General features: G+C 41.0%; 1 protein-coding gene and 1 long non-coding RNA gene across 2 annotated transcripts in view; one reads left to right on the plus strand and one right to left on the minus strand.

Annotated features, from left to right (window-relative positions):
• Positions 1 to 7820, plus strand: part of SLC22A4 (solute carrier family 22 member 4) — a 53902-nt gene extending 46082 nt beyond the window's left edge. Inside the window, exons 8-10 of the mRNA XM_025386936.1 lie at positions 153 to 335; positions 4171 to 4306; positions 7374 to 7820. Of these exons, the coding sequence (XP_025242721.1) occupies positions 153 to 335; positions 4171 to 4306; positions 7374 to 7449 (395 nt within the window). The 3' untranslated portion in view covers positions 7450 to 7820. The remainder of the gene's footprint in view (positions 1 to 152; positions 336 to 4170; positions 4307 to 7373) is intronic.
• LOC112625719 overlaps positions 1 to 16302 on the minus strand; it is a 57893-nt gene that overhangs the window by 24523 nt on the left and 17068 nt on the right. Inside the window, exon 5 of the long non-coding RNA XR_003119757.1 lies at positions 13134 to 13276. This is a non-coding gene — a long non-coding RNA (uncharacterized LOC112625719). The remainder of the gene's footprint in view (positions 1 to 13133; positions 13277 to 16302) is intronic.

Genomic DNA, 16302 nt, shown 5'->3' on the forward strand with positions numbered 1-16302 from the left:
TACTAGGACACTGGAAGAGAACATGCTATTTTGGGAATATATTTATGTTAATAAAAATACTCCCACTGAAGCAAAAAAGACAATAAAAACAACTGATACAAGAAAGTATCACTTCTAAAAGCACCCTTGCTTATACCTGGTCTCTTTTCCAGATTATTACTTCTTATCCATTGGTCTGGTCATGCTGGGAAAATTTGGAATCACCTCTGCTTTCTCCATGCTGTATGTCTTCACTGCTGAGCTCTACCCAACCCTGGTCAGGAACATGGCAGTGGGGGTCACATCCATGGCCTCCAGAGTGGGCAGCATCATTGCCCCCTACTTTGTTTACCTCGGTGAGCTGCATCTTGTGCATTTGTTCTTCCTTTAAATTAGTTTTCAATATAAAAGTAAGATTTTCATTGTGAAAATGTCAAATAGCATAGAATGTACTGGAAAAAACGTACAAGTTCACCTCTTCTTTCCCAGGAGGAGCTCTAGAAAGCCAACCACAAACTGTTTGGTGAATAGCGCTACAGACATTTTGTTTTGCACAACACCATGTACGCATGTATGTATATACTCTTTTAAACACACAAGCAGGCCGGGCGTGGTGGCTGATGCATGTAATCCCAGCACTTTGGGAGGCCAAGGTGGGTGGATCACCTGAGGCCAGGAGTTCGAGACCAGTCTGGCCAACATGGTGAAACCCTGTCTCTACTAAAAATACAAAAATTAGCCAGGCGTGATGGCAGGTGCTGTAATCCCAGCTACTCTGGAGGCTGAGGCAGGAGAATTGCTTGAACCCGGGAGGCAGAAGCTGCAGTGAGCCAAGATTGCACCATTGCACTCCAACCTGGGCAACAAGAGTGAAACTCTGTCTCAAAATAATAATAATAATAATAAATAAAAACAATAAACACATAAATAACATTATATATGTTGAAACTTTTTAAACTTAACATTGTATCAGAATATCCTTCCAAATGGTTACATATTGCTCCTTTACCTTCTTTTTAAATAGGCACCTCCTTTTAAAAATGTGTATAAGTACATTTTAAAATAAGTATACCTAAGTATAATCTACAGATAGATTCATACAAGTAAAACTCCTGGAGCAAAGAGTGCCATTAAAAAATTATATATATATATACACACACACACACACACACACACACGTGTATACATGATGTGCAAAACAAAATGTCTGTAGCACAACTCACCAAACAGTTCATGTTGGTTTTCTAGGGCTCCTCCTGGGAGAGGAGAGGTGAATTTGTACTTTTTTCCAGTATATTCTATGCTATTTGACGTTTTCACAATGAAAGTCTTACTTTTATACTGAAACACATAATTTATTTAACTAGGCTCCAATGAATGGAGGACATGTAGGTCATTTCCAGGTTTTTGCTATTACAAATAACATTACAACGAACATTCTCCTATGCTCCTACACCCTTTGTGAATTTACTTACATATATTTGGATTTACAGATAGATTTACATAGAAGTAAAATTCCTGCAGCAAAGAGTGCAGTTAAAAATTTCATAGAGCCGGGCGCGGTGGCTCAAGCTTGTAATCCCAGCACTTTGGGAGGCCGAGACAGGTGGATCACGAGGTCAGGAGATCGAGACCATCCTGGCTAACACGATGAAACCCCATCTCTACTAAAAAAATACAAAAAACTAGCCGGGCGAGGTGGCGGGCGCCTGTAGTCCCAGCTACTCGGGAGGCTGAGGCAGGAGAATGGCGTGAACCCGGGAGGCGGAGCTTGCAGTGAGCTGAGATCCGGCCACTGCACTCCAGCCTGGGCGACAGAGCGAGACTCTGTCTCAAAAAAAAAAAAAAAAAAAAAAAAAATTTCATAGATATTCCCAAATTGAACTCTACATATTGTACCAAATTATAATTTAATTATTAATAGGTAAGAGTGGTTGTGTTCAATAATCTCACCAACAATAAAGATTACCTAATTCTTTTTTTTTTTTTTTTTTTTTTTTTTTTTGAGACAGGGTCTCACTCTGAAGTGTAGTGGTGCCATCCTAGCTTCCCAGCTCACTGCAGCCTCAATCTCCCAGGCTCAAGAGATCCTCCCACCTCAGCCTCCCAACTAGCTGGGACTATAGGCATGCACACCATCAAGCCCAGCTAATTTTTTTTTTTTTTTTTCTGGTAGAGACGGGATTTTGCCAGGTTGCTCAGGCTGGTTTTGAACTCCTGGGCTCAAGTGATCCACCCGCCTCAACCTCCCAAAGCGCTGGGATTACAGGCTTGAGCCACAGCACCTGGCCTACCGAATTTTTTAATCATTGGTTATCTGTTATGTGAAAAATGGATATCATTGTTACTTTCATTCCTATTTATTAATTATGAATGAGGTTGAGCATGTTTTTGTGTATTTTTTGGCCATTCTATTTATTTTTCAGTGAACTGACTGCTCATGTTCTTTGCCCTTTTTTTTTTTTTTTTTTTTGAGACAGAGTCTCACTCTGTCACCCAGGCTGGAATGCAGTGGCACAATCTCGGCTCACTGCAACCTCCGCTGCCCGGGTTCAAGCAGTTCTTTTGTCTCAACCTCCTGAATAGCTGGGACTACAGGTGCATGCACTATGCCTGGCTAATTTTTTTTTTTTTTTTTTTTGTATTTTTATTAGAGACGGGGTTTCACTATATTGGTCAGGCTGGTCTCGAACCCCTGACCTCAGGAGATCCACCCACCTTGGCCTCCCAAAGTGCTGGGATTACAGACACGAACTACTGCGCCCAGCCTTCTTTGCCCATTCTTTAATGGTGTATTCATCTTTTTCTTTTTGATTTGTACAAACTCTTTGCAATGGAAGAAATTAGCCCTTTGTATATATGTTGTAAATATTTTTTCTAGTTTACCATTTGTATTTTGACTTTATGATATCTTTGTAATGAAGACAATTTTAGTTTTTATATACTCAAAGGTGTCAATCTGAAATAACACTACACAGGTGTTTCAGTAGCATGTTCAATCTGATGTAGGATCTGACACCCCATGCCTGGTCCTCATTAAGGACTCTACTGGTGAGAAATGCAGACACACCTCATGAATTGGGCAGTTGGTTAACTACTGGTACACATGCACACACACACACACCTGAGAACATATATGAATTCTCAGGAAAGGTATAATCCAAATCCTTATAGAGAAAGAGAAACATTTTCCTAACTTAAACATATTCTGCACTGTTGCCCTGTGCCACACCTGAGATAGCAGATTATACAGAGTGCTGTTATTTTTCCCTTTGTCCTTCCCTGTACTTTCATACTATGCTCAGATGGTCCAGTGGCCAGACACTGGTACATAAGATAGAGTCCAAGAGCATTTTACTCCACATAGCTACTCCTGTTAGTGACACAGAGGCCTCAGAGAAGCTGCAATAACAATATTTTCCTTATGTTTTGGGTCAAATGAAATCCATGGGTGTGCTGTTCCTCTGTAAGCTCTGTATGTATACACAGGCAAAGCAAGATGAGAATCTGTTGTTCTCCTGTGTGAGTAAAGCTTCATAAAGAAGAGATTACATATTAACCCAAGACATGTAAGTGCTGCAAAAAGAAGCCAAATCCAGGCACACAGTGCCTTTACAGAATGTGCCTGATACTTATTGTTTACTGATTTAATCTGGCATGAAAATAATACTTAGTTGTTGTTTTTTTGTTTGTTTTGTTTTGTTTTGTTTTGTTTTTTGAGTCTCATAGCTCTGTGGACCTAACTTTCCACTGCAGCCTACTAGTTTGGGCAAAAGCAGAGGTCACACCAGACTTATCATGGCCAAAACCCATCCCTGAAACATCCTGGTTAACCTCCTTCTCCTTGATGTCCTCCTATCCCCCATTTCCAATTACCTCTACCTTAAGAAGATAACTCTGGTAGGCAAAGAACTCTACCAAAGGACATCTGTCACATATGACTGAGTAGTAGCTTAGAGGATACCAGTTGACAGGAGAGAATGAAAAGCCTTATGATAATGCAAAAGGATTACAGAAATGCATATTGTCATCTGCCAAAAAGAAACTGATATTTTGCTTACTTTTTTATCTGAAAATATTCAGATTTAAATCCATTCTCTTATACTGTTCACCACCTTCACAAAATGATGCTCAAGAGTGCCCAGAGAGTCCTTGTATCTGACTGATGTTCTTATGTCCCGTGCTTTATAGGTGCTTACAACAGAATGCTGCCCTACATCGTCATGGGTAGTCTGACTGTCCTGATTGGAATTCTCACCCTTTTTTTCCCTGAAAGTTTAGGAATGACTCTTCCCGAAACCTTAGAGCAGATGCAGAAAGTGAAATGGTAAGTAGAACTTTTAACAAAATGATACCAAAATGCCTTAGGGAGAATATGCATGGAAGAATAGCTAGGAAGGTTCTAAAAGAGAAGAGTAATAAGCAGAGACTAGCTCTATTAGATAATAAAGCATATTGCTGACTGGGCACAGTGGCTCACACCTGTAATCCCAGCACTTTGGGAGGCAGAGGCAAGTGGATCACCTGAGGTCAGGAGTTTGAGACCAGCCTGGCCAACATAGTGCAACCTCGTCTCTAATAAAAATACAAAAAATTAGCCGGGCGCGGTGGCAGTCACATGTAATCCCAGCTACTCAGGACGCTGAGGCAGGAGAACTGCTTGAACCCAGGAGGCAGAGGTTGCAGTGAGCTGAGATCACACCACTGCACTCCAGCCTGGGCAACAAGAGCGAAACTCCATCTCAAATAATAATAATAATAATAATAGGCCGGGCACAGTGGCACATGCCTGTAATCCCAACACTTTGGGAGGCCGAGGTGGGCTGGTCATGAGGTCAAGAGATCGAGACCATCCTGGCCAACACGGTGAAACCCTGTCTCTGAAATACAAAAATTAGCTGGGCGTGGTGGTGCATGCCTGTAGTCCCAGCTACTCATGAGGCTGAGGCAGGAGAATTGCTTGAACCCAGGAGGTGGAGGTTGCAGTGAGCCAAGATCGTGCCACTGCACTCCAGACTGGGCAACAGAGCGAGACTCTGTCTCAAAAATAATAATAATGATAAAGCATATTGTTGAGCAATAGCAACTAAAACAGTGTGATAATGGTATAGGACTAGAAACCAGTGGAATGGGACAGAGTTCAGGATAAAACCTAAGAAAATAAAAAATTCACTATGTAATAAAAAGTAGCAAAGTCAAGGGGGAATAGTTATTCAGTAAGAGGTATTAGAACATTCAGCTAGACATTCTGAATAAATTAAAAAGTTGGATCTTAAAAAAATGCATTGGCTGGGCACAGTGGCTCATACCTGTAATCCCAGCACTTAGGGAGATTGAGGCAGGCAGATTGCTTGAGGTCAGGAGTTCAAGACCAGCCTGGCCAACATGATGAAACCCCATCTCTACCAAAAATACAAAAATTAGCCAGGCGTGGTGATGCACCCCTGTAATCCCAGCTACTTGGGAGGCTGAGGCAGGAGAATCGCTTGAACCAGGGTGACAGAGGTTGCAGTGAGCCAAGATCATGCCACTGCATTCCAGTCTGGGTGACAGAGCAAGACTCTGTCTCCAAAAAAAAAAAAGCATCAAGATAAAATCCAGACAGTTAAAAAATTTAGGCCTAAAAATGTAAAATCATAAATGTACCAGGAGGAAACTAACATTTTTATAACCTTAGAGAAGATCTTACAGAGCATAACATAAAATCAAAGAACCATAAAGGAACAGATTGATATATCTGATTGTACATTTTTAAAATTATTGGCAAGGCAAAAGGAAACCATCCACAAAGGCAAAAGTCAATAAGCCAGGAGAAAATATTTGCTACACAAAATCTAGATGTAAGGCTAATATACCTAATATACGAAAAGCTCATAGCAATCAGTGAGAAAAAGACAAACAGTTCAGTAGGAAAACCAGCAAAGGATAAGAACAGATAGTTTACAGAAGAAGTCACTTCAGGGTCCAATATACACATGAAAAAAGTTATTTGTCCACATTAATAAGGAAATGCAAAAATGAAACAATTCAACCTCATTTTTTTGGCTTATGAGATTGTGCAAGGGTTTTTCTTCTTGACGCGAACCAATTCTGACACCTATTGAGTGTCCTATAATTCAGTTCAATTTTGACAATACCTGAAGTTAGCATCAGACTCCATAGGTGTAAAGACTCAGTCCCACAATACTGCCTCGCTTCACTCGCCACTCGCAAGTGTCAGATCCCCAGGTTACCCACATTTCTCTCTGACTTTCCTACCAAATCTGGGGTTCCAAACAAATCCCCTCCTCGGGTTTGATTATTTGCTAGAATGACTCACAGCACTCAGAACACTGACCACTTTATAAGAAACACTGGTTTCTTATAAAGGATACAAATGAACAGCCAGATGAAGAGGTACATGTGGAGAGGTCTGGAAAGGTCCTGAGTGCAGAGGTTCTGTCCCTGTGGAGTTAAATAAGGTGCACTGCCCTCCTGGCACATGGATGTGGTCACCAACTCGGAAGCTCTCCAAACCCCATCATTTAGAGGTTTTCATGGAGGTTTAGTCACATTGGCATGATGGATTAAGTCTATCCCCAGCCTCTCTCCTCTCCCCAGAGTTTCCAGGTTTCTAATCAAGGCTTGGTCTTCTGGTGACCAGCCCCCACCCTGAAGCTATCTAAGGGCCCTGCCAAGGGTTGCCTCATTAGAACAACAGAAGCTCTTATCACCCCCTATCACTCCGGAAATTATAAGAGATTTAGGATCTCCGTGTCAGGAACCAGGGACAAAGACCGGTATCTTTTTATGACACCACAGCCAGCATTTAAAAGATTAGTAGTATTTAGGAGAAGTTTAGAGTTTTGAGTTACACTGCCTGGCTTTAAATCCCAAATCTACTGCAAACATTTGGGCATATCACTTAATATTCACTAAGCCTCAGTATTCCCATCTGCTATATGGGATATTTCATATGGCTATTTTGAGGTGACAAAACATAAAGTGTTCTCAGTGCCTGGCCTTGATAAAGGTAACTCTGCATGTGAATTAATTCTGATCCCTGACAGAACATTTACAGCAAAAAAGTGCCCATTTTTGATAAGTTGTTTTGTTCTAATGATAGAACTACTTCTGTAACAACTTTAATTGCCAAGAATTTCATGCCTCCCTCTCTATCATTTGCTTGGGAAAACTGTGAAAGAGTTTAAATTCTGGCTTCTATACTTAATTAAGAAAGTGGCCTCAGATGTTTAAAAGCATAAAATACTAGATCTACACTATGAGGTTCTCATTAGAGTTCAAAGAGTTACTTGTTCATTGATTGGAGAAATATTTTTCAATGTCAGTTTGGAGCGTTTTGAGGAGGAAAGTCTTGAATATTTAATTTTCTTTAGCATCTATTTTATTTTCAGGTTCAGATCTGGGAAAAAAACAAGAGACTCAATGGAGACAGAAGAAAATCCCAAGGTTCTAATAACTGCATTCTGAAAAAATATCTCCCCCATTTGGTGAAGTGAAAAACAGATAAATAAGACTCTGTGGAGAAATCCGTTGTTCCCGCTGAAATGGACTGACTGTAATGATTGACACTAAAATGAACCTTGCTATCAAGAAATGCTCGTCATACAGTAAACTCTGGAGAATTCTTTCAGATAATGTCCTTGCTTTGCAAACCAACCATTTCTAGAGAGTCTCCTTACTCATTAATTCGATGAAATGGATTGGTAAGAGGTCTTGAAAACATGTTAGTCAAGGACTGGTAAAATATATATAAAGATTAACCCTCGTTTCCAATTATAAAAATACTATCCAAATAAAAATAACATCATTTTATTAATGCAAATATTAGGTGACAACAATGTGTGTGTGTGTGTGTGTGTGTGTGTACATTTGGAAGCAAACCAGCACATTCAAAATTATAGTACTTTCTGAAGTGAACCAAATGATTATACACAGCATTCCTATCCAAAAAACCTTACAAACTCCTTTGAGAGGGATTGATGGCTGTTAGAGGAAAAAACAAACCATTTTTTACCCTCTACTGTCACACTCAACCCGCAGTACTTCTGTGACCAGATGTGGTGGGGGGCTCTTCACACACCAAGCAATTCTCCAGCAGATACCAACAGGGTGCTCTCTAATGGAATTCAGCTCTGACCCTATCTGCGGGAGACAGTATCAGATCCCACAGGTTGTGTGCTCTGTCCCTCTTCAGATGCCATTCGAACGTCCAAGCCACACGCACCTCTGACCTACCAGCTACAAACCAGGGTTTCTATAGCCCCCTTCTTGGGTTCAATTAATTTGCTAGAAAGGCTCACCAAATTCAGCTAAACCTTTACATTTTCCAATTTATTATAAAGGATACAGATGAACAGCCAGATGAAGCAGCATGTAGGGCTAGGTCTGGAAGGATTCTAAGTGCAAGAGCTTCTGTCCCAGTGAAGCTGGGGTGCAGTGCCCTCCCAGCTTGTGGACACATTTACTGGAAGCTCCTCAAATCTTGTTGTTCAAGAGTTTTTAGAGAGCTTGATCTCCAGCACCTTCCCTACCCAGAGGTCAGTGGGTAGAGCTGAAAGTTCCAACCCTCTAATTCCTCAAATGACCGGTCTTTCCAGGGACTAGCCCCATCATAAGAATACCTAGGGCCCCACATTAAGTAACCTCATTAGCATAAACTCAGGAGTTATCTAATCCAAGGGGCTCATTATGACTCATGAGATACTCCTACCACTCAGGAAGTTCTAGAGGTTTGGGGAACTCTATGACAAGAACTGAGACAAAGACCAGGTATCCATATTTCATATTATACCACAATGGCAGATGTTAATTGTATTTTAGCCTGACTCATCTGGCCAATCTGCCTGCAAGAAGGCAGCAAGGCAGCTCCTAGCTACAGTTTCAGCAGCTATACCTCACAGCCCTTACACCATTAAATGGTCCCCATTTGTTGTGCTCTTGTTGAGCATGTGACTAAATCTCCTGTTTCCTAAAAATGGCTTAAGATATATTTTGCTAGTAGATATAAAATCAGAAAAAATGCACAAACCAGTTAGATTGATAGAGGTTGTTTATGTGCCTCACAGCCAAGAGAGATGTGCACCAAGGAGGAAATCATCAAATCTGACAATATGGAAAGCCTTTGAAACTGTTCTTTTCCTAAGCACGGTATTCAGCTGTGTCCTCTTGAACCTGTATCTATCAGGTCAACAGCTTTAGCCCATTTTGCTTGATATTGGCGGTAGGTTTGTCATAAATAGCTCTTATTATTTTGAGATACATTCCATCAACACCTAGTTCATTGACAGTTTTTAGCATGAAGGGCTTTTGAATTTTGTCGAAGGCCTTTTCTGCATCTATTGAGATAATCACACGGTTTTTGTCTTTGGTTCTGTTTACATGATGGACTACGTTCATTGATTTGCATATGTTGAAACAGCTTTGCATCCCAGGGATGAAGCCGACTTGATCGTGGTGGATGAGGTTTTTGATGTGCTGCTGGATTCAGTTTGCCAGTATTTTATTGAGGATTTTTGCATCGATGTTCATCAGGGATATTGGTCTAAAATTCTCTTTCTTTGCTGTGTCTCTGCCAGGCTTTGGTATCAGGATGATGCTGGCCTCATAAAATGAGTTAGGGAGGATTCCCTCTTTTCTATTGATTGGAATAGTTTCAGAAGGAATGGTACCAGCTCCTCTTTGTACCTCTGGTAGAATTTGGCTGTGAATCTCTCTGGTCCTGGCCTTTTTTTGGTAGGTAGGCTATTAATTATTGCCTCAATTTCAGAGCCGGTTATTGGTGTATTCAGAGATTCAACTTCTTCCTGGTTTAGTCTTGGAAGGGTGTATGTGTCCAGGAATTTATCCATTTCTTCCAGAGTTTCTAGTTTATTTGCATAGAGGTGTTTATAGTATTCTCTGATGGTAGTTTGTATTTCTGTGGGATTGGTGATGACATCCCCTTTATCATTTTTTATACCATCTATTTGATTCTTCTGTCTTTTCTTCTTTATTAGTCTTGCTAACGGTCTATCAATTTTGTTGATCTTTTCAAAAAACAAGCTCCTGGATTCATTGATTTTTTTTTGAAGGGATTTTATGTCTCTATCTCTTTCAGTTCTGCTCTGATCTTAGTTATTTCTTGCCTTCTGCTAGCTTTTGAATTTGTTTACTCTTGCTTCTCTAATTCTTTTAACTGTGATGTTAAGGTGTTGATTTTAGATCTTTCCTGCTTTTTCTTGTGGGCATTTAGTGCTATAAATTTCCCTATACACACTGCTTTAAATGTGTTCCAGAGATTCTGGTACATTGTGTTTTTGTTCTCATTGTTTTCAAAGAACGTCTTTATTTCTGCCTGCATTTCATTATTTACCCAGTAGTCATTCAGGATCAGGTTGTTCAGTTTCCATGTAGTTGTATGGTTTTGAGTGAGTTTCTTAATCCTGAGTTCTAATTTGATTACACCGTGATCTGAGAGACAGTTTGTTGTGATTTCTGTTCTTTTACATTTGCTTAGGAGTGCTTTACTTCCAACGATGTGGTCAATTTTGGAATAAGTGTGATGTGGTGCTTGAGAAGAATGTATATTGTGTTGATTTGGGGTGGAGAGTTCTATAGATGTCTATTAGGTCTGCTTGCTGCAGAGATGAGTTCAAGTCCTGGATATCCTTGTTAACCTTCTGTCTCGTTGATCTGTCTAATATTGACAGTGGGGTGTTAAAGTCTCCCATTATTATTGTGTGGGAGTCTAACTCTCTTTGTAGGTCTCTAAGGACTTGCTTTATGAATCTGGGTGCTCCTGTATTGGTTGCATATATATTTGGGACAGTTAGTTCTTCTTGTTGAATTGATCCCTTTACCATTATGTAATGGCCTTCTTTGTCCCTTTTGATCTTTGTTGGTTTAAAGTCTGTTTTATCAGAGACTAGGATTGCAACCCCTGCTTTTATTTGCTTTCCATTTGCTTAGTAGATCTTCCTCCATCCCTTTATTTTGAGCCTATGTGTGTCTCTTCACATGAGATGGGTCTCCTGAATATAGCACACTGATTGGTCTTGACTCTTTATCCAATTTGCCAGTCTGTGTCTTTTAATTGGGGCATTTAGCCCATTTACATTTAAGGTTAATATTGTTATGTGTGAATTTGATCCTGTCAAAATGACGTTAGATGGTTATTTTGCCTGTTAGTTGATGCAGTTTCTTCATAGCATCGAAGGTCTTTACAATTTGGCATATTTTTGCAGTGACTGGTACCAATTGTTCCTCTCCATGTTTAGTGCTTCTAAATTAAACATGTAAGGCACGGCTGTTGGTGACAAAATCTCTCAGCGTTTGCTTGTCTGTAAAGGATTTTATTTCTTCTTCACTTATGAAGCTTAGTTTGGCTTGATATGAAATTCTGGGTTGAAAATTCTTTTCTTTAAGAATGTTGAATATTGACCCCCACTCTCTTCTGGCTTGTAGGGTTTCTGCTGAGAGATCCACTGTTCGTCTGATGGGATTCCCTATGTGGGTAACCCAGCCTTTCTCTCTGACTGCCCTTAACATTTTTTCCTTCATTTCAACCTTGGTGAATCTGACAATTATGTGTCTTGGGGTTGCTCTTCTAGAGGAGTATCTTTGTGGTGTTCTCTGTATTTCCTGAATTTGAATGTTGGCCTGCTTTGCTAGGTTGGGGAAGGTCTCCTGGATAACAGCCTGAAGAGTGTTTTCCAACTTGGTTCCATTCTCCCCGTCACTTTCAGGTACACCAATCAAATGTAGATTTGGTCTTTTTACATAGTCCCATATTTCTTGGAGGATTTGTTCGTTTCCTTTTACTCTTTTTTCTCTAATCTTCTCGATTTATTTCATTAATTTGATCTTCAATCCCTGATACCCTTTCTTCCACTTGATCAAATCGGCTATTGAAGCTTGTGCATGCATCACAAAGTTCTTGTGCCATGGTTTTCAGCTCCATCAAGTCATTTAAGGTCTTCTCTGCACTGTTTATTCTAGTTAGCCATTTGTCTTATCTTTTTTCAAGGTTTTTAGCTTCCTTGAGATGGGTTAGAACATCCTTCTTTAGCTTGGAGAAGTTTGTTATTACCGACCTTCTGAAGCCTACTTCTGTTAGCTCATCAAAGTCATTCTCCACCCAGGTTTGTTCCGTTGCTGGCGAGGAGCTGCGATCCTTTGGAGGAGAAGAGGTGCTATGGGTTTTAGAATTTTCAGTTTTTCTGCTCTGGTTTCTCCCCATCTTTGTGGTTTTATCTACCTTTGGTCTTTGATGTTGGTGACCTACAGATGGGGTTTTGGTGTGGCTGTCCTTTTTGTTAATGTTGATGCTATTCCTTTTCTGTTCATCAGTTTTCCTTCTAACAGTGAGGTCCCTCAGCTGCAGGTCTCTTGGAGTTTGCTGGAGGTCTTCTTCAGATACTGTTTGCCTGGGTATCACCAGCAGAGGTTGCAGAACAGCAAATACTGCAGAACAGCCAATATTGCTGCCTGATCCTTCCTCTAGAAGCTTTGTGCCAGAGGGGCACCTGCCTGTATGAGGTGTCAGTCACTCCCTACTGGGAGGTGTCTCCCAGTTAGGATACACAGGGGTCAGGGACCCACTTGAGGAGGCAGTCTGTCTGCTCTCCAAGCTCAAACACCATACTGGGAGAACCACTGCTCTCTTCAGAGCTGTCAGACAGGGACGTTTAAGTCTGCAGAAGTTTCTGCTGCCTTTTGTTCAGCTATGCCCTGCCCCCCAGAGGTGGAGACTACAGAGGCAGCCAGCCTCACTGAGCTGTGATGGGCTCCACCCAGTTCGAGTTTCCACAGTCACTTTGTTTACCTACTCAAACCTCAGCAATGGCAGATGCCCCTCCCCATGCCAGGTTGCTGCCTCGCAGGTCAATCTCAGACTGTTGCACTAGCAGTGAGCAAGGCTCACTAGCACTGAGCCAGGTACGGCATATAATCTCCTGGTGTGCTGTTTGCTAAGACCTTTGGAAAAGTGCAATATTTGGGCGAGAGTGTCCCGTTTTTCCAGGTACCATCTGTCACAGCTTCCCTTGGCTAGGAAAGGGAAATTCCCTGACTCCTTGCACTTCCCAGGTGAGGCAGTGCCCCGCCCTGCTTTGGCTCACCCTCCATGAGCTGCACCCACTGTCCAACCAATCCCAATGAGATGAACCAGGTACCTCAGTTGGAAATGCAGAAATCACCCGTCTTCTGCGCCAATCACACTGGGAGCTGCAGACCAGAGCTGTTCCTATTCGGCCATCTTAGAATGGAATCCTCAATGAGATATTTTAAGAAGTTAAAAAATAATTGTAACAAGCATCTGAAAGAACAAATATGTAATATGTTTAAGAAATTTTTGGAAAAGATCAGTAATAAGGGGAAATGTTCTCTCACATATATAAAAACACACAATGATTACTCTGGGTTTCCTGGAAAACACACACACACACACACACACAGGAAAGATAAATCTATCAACAAAATAGAAGAGGTATGGCAGAAACAGACCCAAGTGTTGAAAAAATTGTAACATATGATAAAGGTGAATTATAAATTATCAAGAAAATGATACATTGTTGAAGACTGGTGCTGGGACAATTGACAAGCTAAAACACTGGTAAAAATGGAAAAACTGGGGGAATAAATAGTATCTTACCATAAATCACACACCAAATTAATTCCTGATCAACTAAAGAGCCAAATGTAATAAATGTAAATAAAATAGAGCCAAGAATAAATAAATCAAAAGCTAGAAGAAAATATAGGTGATACTTAATTTTAAGATGAATAGGAAATTGAAGATAAGATATATTTTACTATAAACTTTTAAAGAATTCTGTACAACAGAAAATCTTAAAATTAACACAAGTTGGAAAAATATTAACAAAAACATATTGGACAAAATTACCATCCTTTGTACATAGTCATCAATTTTTTTTAATGCTCAGTAATACTGCAGTTAAAGCAAATAGGGCTAAGTACATAGTCTTTGGAGACAAGTGTTCCAGGACCTGACACTGGGTGTGTCCCTTCTCTATCAACTGTGTGACCTCGAGCAAGTTATAATCTTCCCTAAAACTCAGCTTCTTCATCTGTAAAGAGGGATGATAACAGTCCCCTTTGGGTGGACAATGCATACTGTGCATGAGACAATGCATACTGTGTTTGGCTCCATACCTGGCAAAGATGTCCACGTTTTCACTATCTCTCATCTTACTCATGTCCTCATACCCCTTCTTGGCAAGCTTAAATTCCATGCTTAATCATCATAATCAACTTCCTTGCCCCTTTCTTATCTGCCTTGCTTTTGGGGGAACTATAAAGCTGGTTAAATCTAACCTCCCTCCTACCTCTTTCTAGCACCTGCATAGCCAAATGTAGATGGAAAATATATTCCATCTGACTGGTTTCACTTTAAACTGACCATCAGTGACTTCAAGAGGATCCTAATTGTCTTGGTTCATTCTCTATCCTGGAGGACCTTCTTTCTCTTCAGAACTCCATCACCTCCTCCCCCATGCTCACCCTCAGCTGTGCCTTGGCTTCCTATTTCACCTAGAAAATAGAAGCAATGGAGGGAACCTCTACAAGCACCATAATACACCAGCCTAACTCCATCTGTACCCACACACTCTGTCTTTTCTCCTGTTTCTCCTGAATGGTCTCTCCTCCCCACTGGAGTGCAGTGGCTCACTGCAACCTCTGCCTCGGTTCAAACGATTCTCATGCCTCAACCTCCCAAGTAGCTAAGATTACAGGCATGCACCACCATACCCAGCTAATTTTTGTATTTTTGGTAGAGACAGGTTTTTGCCGTGTTGGCCATGCTAGTATTGAACTCCTGGGCTCAAGTGAGTGGCCTGCCTCGACCTCCCAAAGTGCTGGAATTATAGGTGTGAGCCACCACGCCCGGCCCCAGCCTTATATACTCCTTACCCGCCCTGCCCCCTACTCCTTTACCAACTCAAAGATGTTGCTCTAGCAATTCTCCTGATTCCTCCATCATAAATCTTTTCCCTCTCTACTGGATCTTTCCCATTCAGTATGCAAACAGGCTGTAAAAGCTCTCTCTCGATCCAGTTTCTGCTGTCAGCTCCTGCCCCATTTCTCCCTGTCCCTTAGCAGCAAAACTCCTTGGAAGATTGCTATATCTACTTGCTACTTTCAACTTTGGTCTTCCAATTTTCACTTGGCCCCACTACAATTAAGCTTTAGCCCTCACCTTTCACCAGAGCACCTCTATCAAGGTCCCCAGTGACCTGCATGTTTCTGAATTCAATAGTTGATTCATAGTCCTCCTCTTACCTGACCTCTCAAGGCATGTGACAAACTCATTTCTCTTTCATCCTTGAACTGTTTCTACAACATGACACTTGTGCCGGGCATGGTGGCACACACCTGTAGTCCCTGCTACTTGGGAGGCTGAGGCAAGAAAAACACTTGAACCCAGAAGGCAGAGGTTATAGTGAGCCGAGATTGTGTCACTGCACTCCAGCCTAGGTGACAGAGTGAGACTCTGTATCAAAAAAACCAACAAAAATGACACTTGCTTGGTTTTCCTCGTACCTTGTTGGCTGCTCTTTAACCATCTAGTGTGCTGGTTTTTCTTCATCTCCACTACTGCCTAAAATTGGAGCGCCCAGAACTTAGTCTTCAGTCCTCTTCCTTTTTAAAAAAATTCAGTCTCATGGTTTAAATATCATCTCTGCATTGATGAACACCAATACATAGAGAGAAGTGAACTGCAGGCTCACATAATAACTGCCCACTCGATATCCTCACTTGGATATGTAATAGGTATCTCAAACATAACATGTCAAATTTAACATGTGCTCCTAATTTCATCCCAAATCTGCTTTTCCTGAAGTCCTTCCCAACTCAGAAAATGGGAACTTTATTTTCCTGGCTGCTCTTCCTCTCGTACTCCACATCCAATCTGTCAATAAAGTCTTTTGCCATAATTTCAACATATGTAGAATCCAGTTTCTTGCCTGTATTCTGTTAGCCCCCAGCCAATCTTTCCTCATTAAGGCTGCTCCTACGCCCCTTCAATCTACTCTCAGCATAGTAGTCAGGGCTATCTCAATTATATCATGTTACTCTTCTGCTCAAAACCTTCCAATCGCTTCCCATCTCAGTCAGATTTTTTAAAAGCCCAAGTCCTTACAATGGTCCATAAGTAGAATGATTACATGTCAGAGTTTGTCCAGGACAGCCCTGGCTTCTCTCCACTGAATTAGTATTAATTTTTTTTTTTTTTTTTTTTTTTTTTTTTGAATCTGACTTTTTTTCTTTTTTCGGGCGGGGGGGGCGGGGTTGGACTCGTTTACCTTTTACATGAGGACG

This window comes from Theropithecus gelada, chromosome 6 (genome assembly GCF_003255815.1).
Source record: "Theropithecus gelada isolate Dixy chromosome 6, Tgel_1.0, whole genome shotgun sequence".
Taxonomy (NCBI): domain Eukaryota; kingdom Metazoa; phylum Chordata; class Mammalia; order Primates; family Cercopithecidae; genus Theropithecus; species Theropithecus gelada.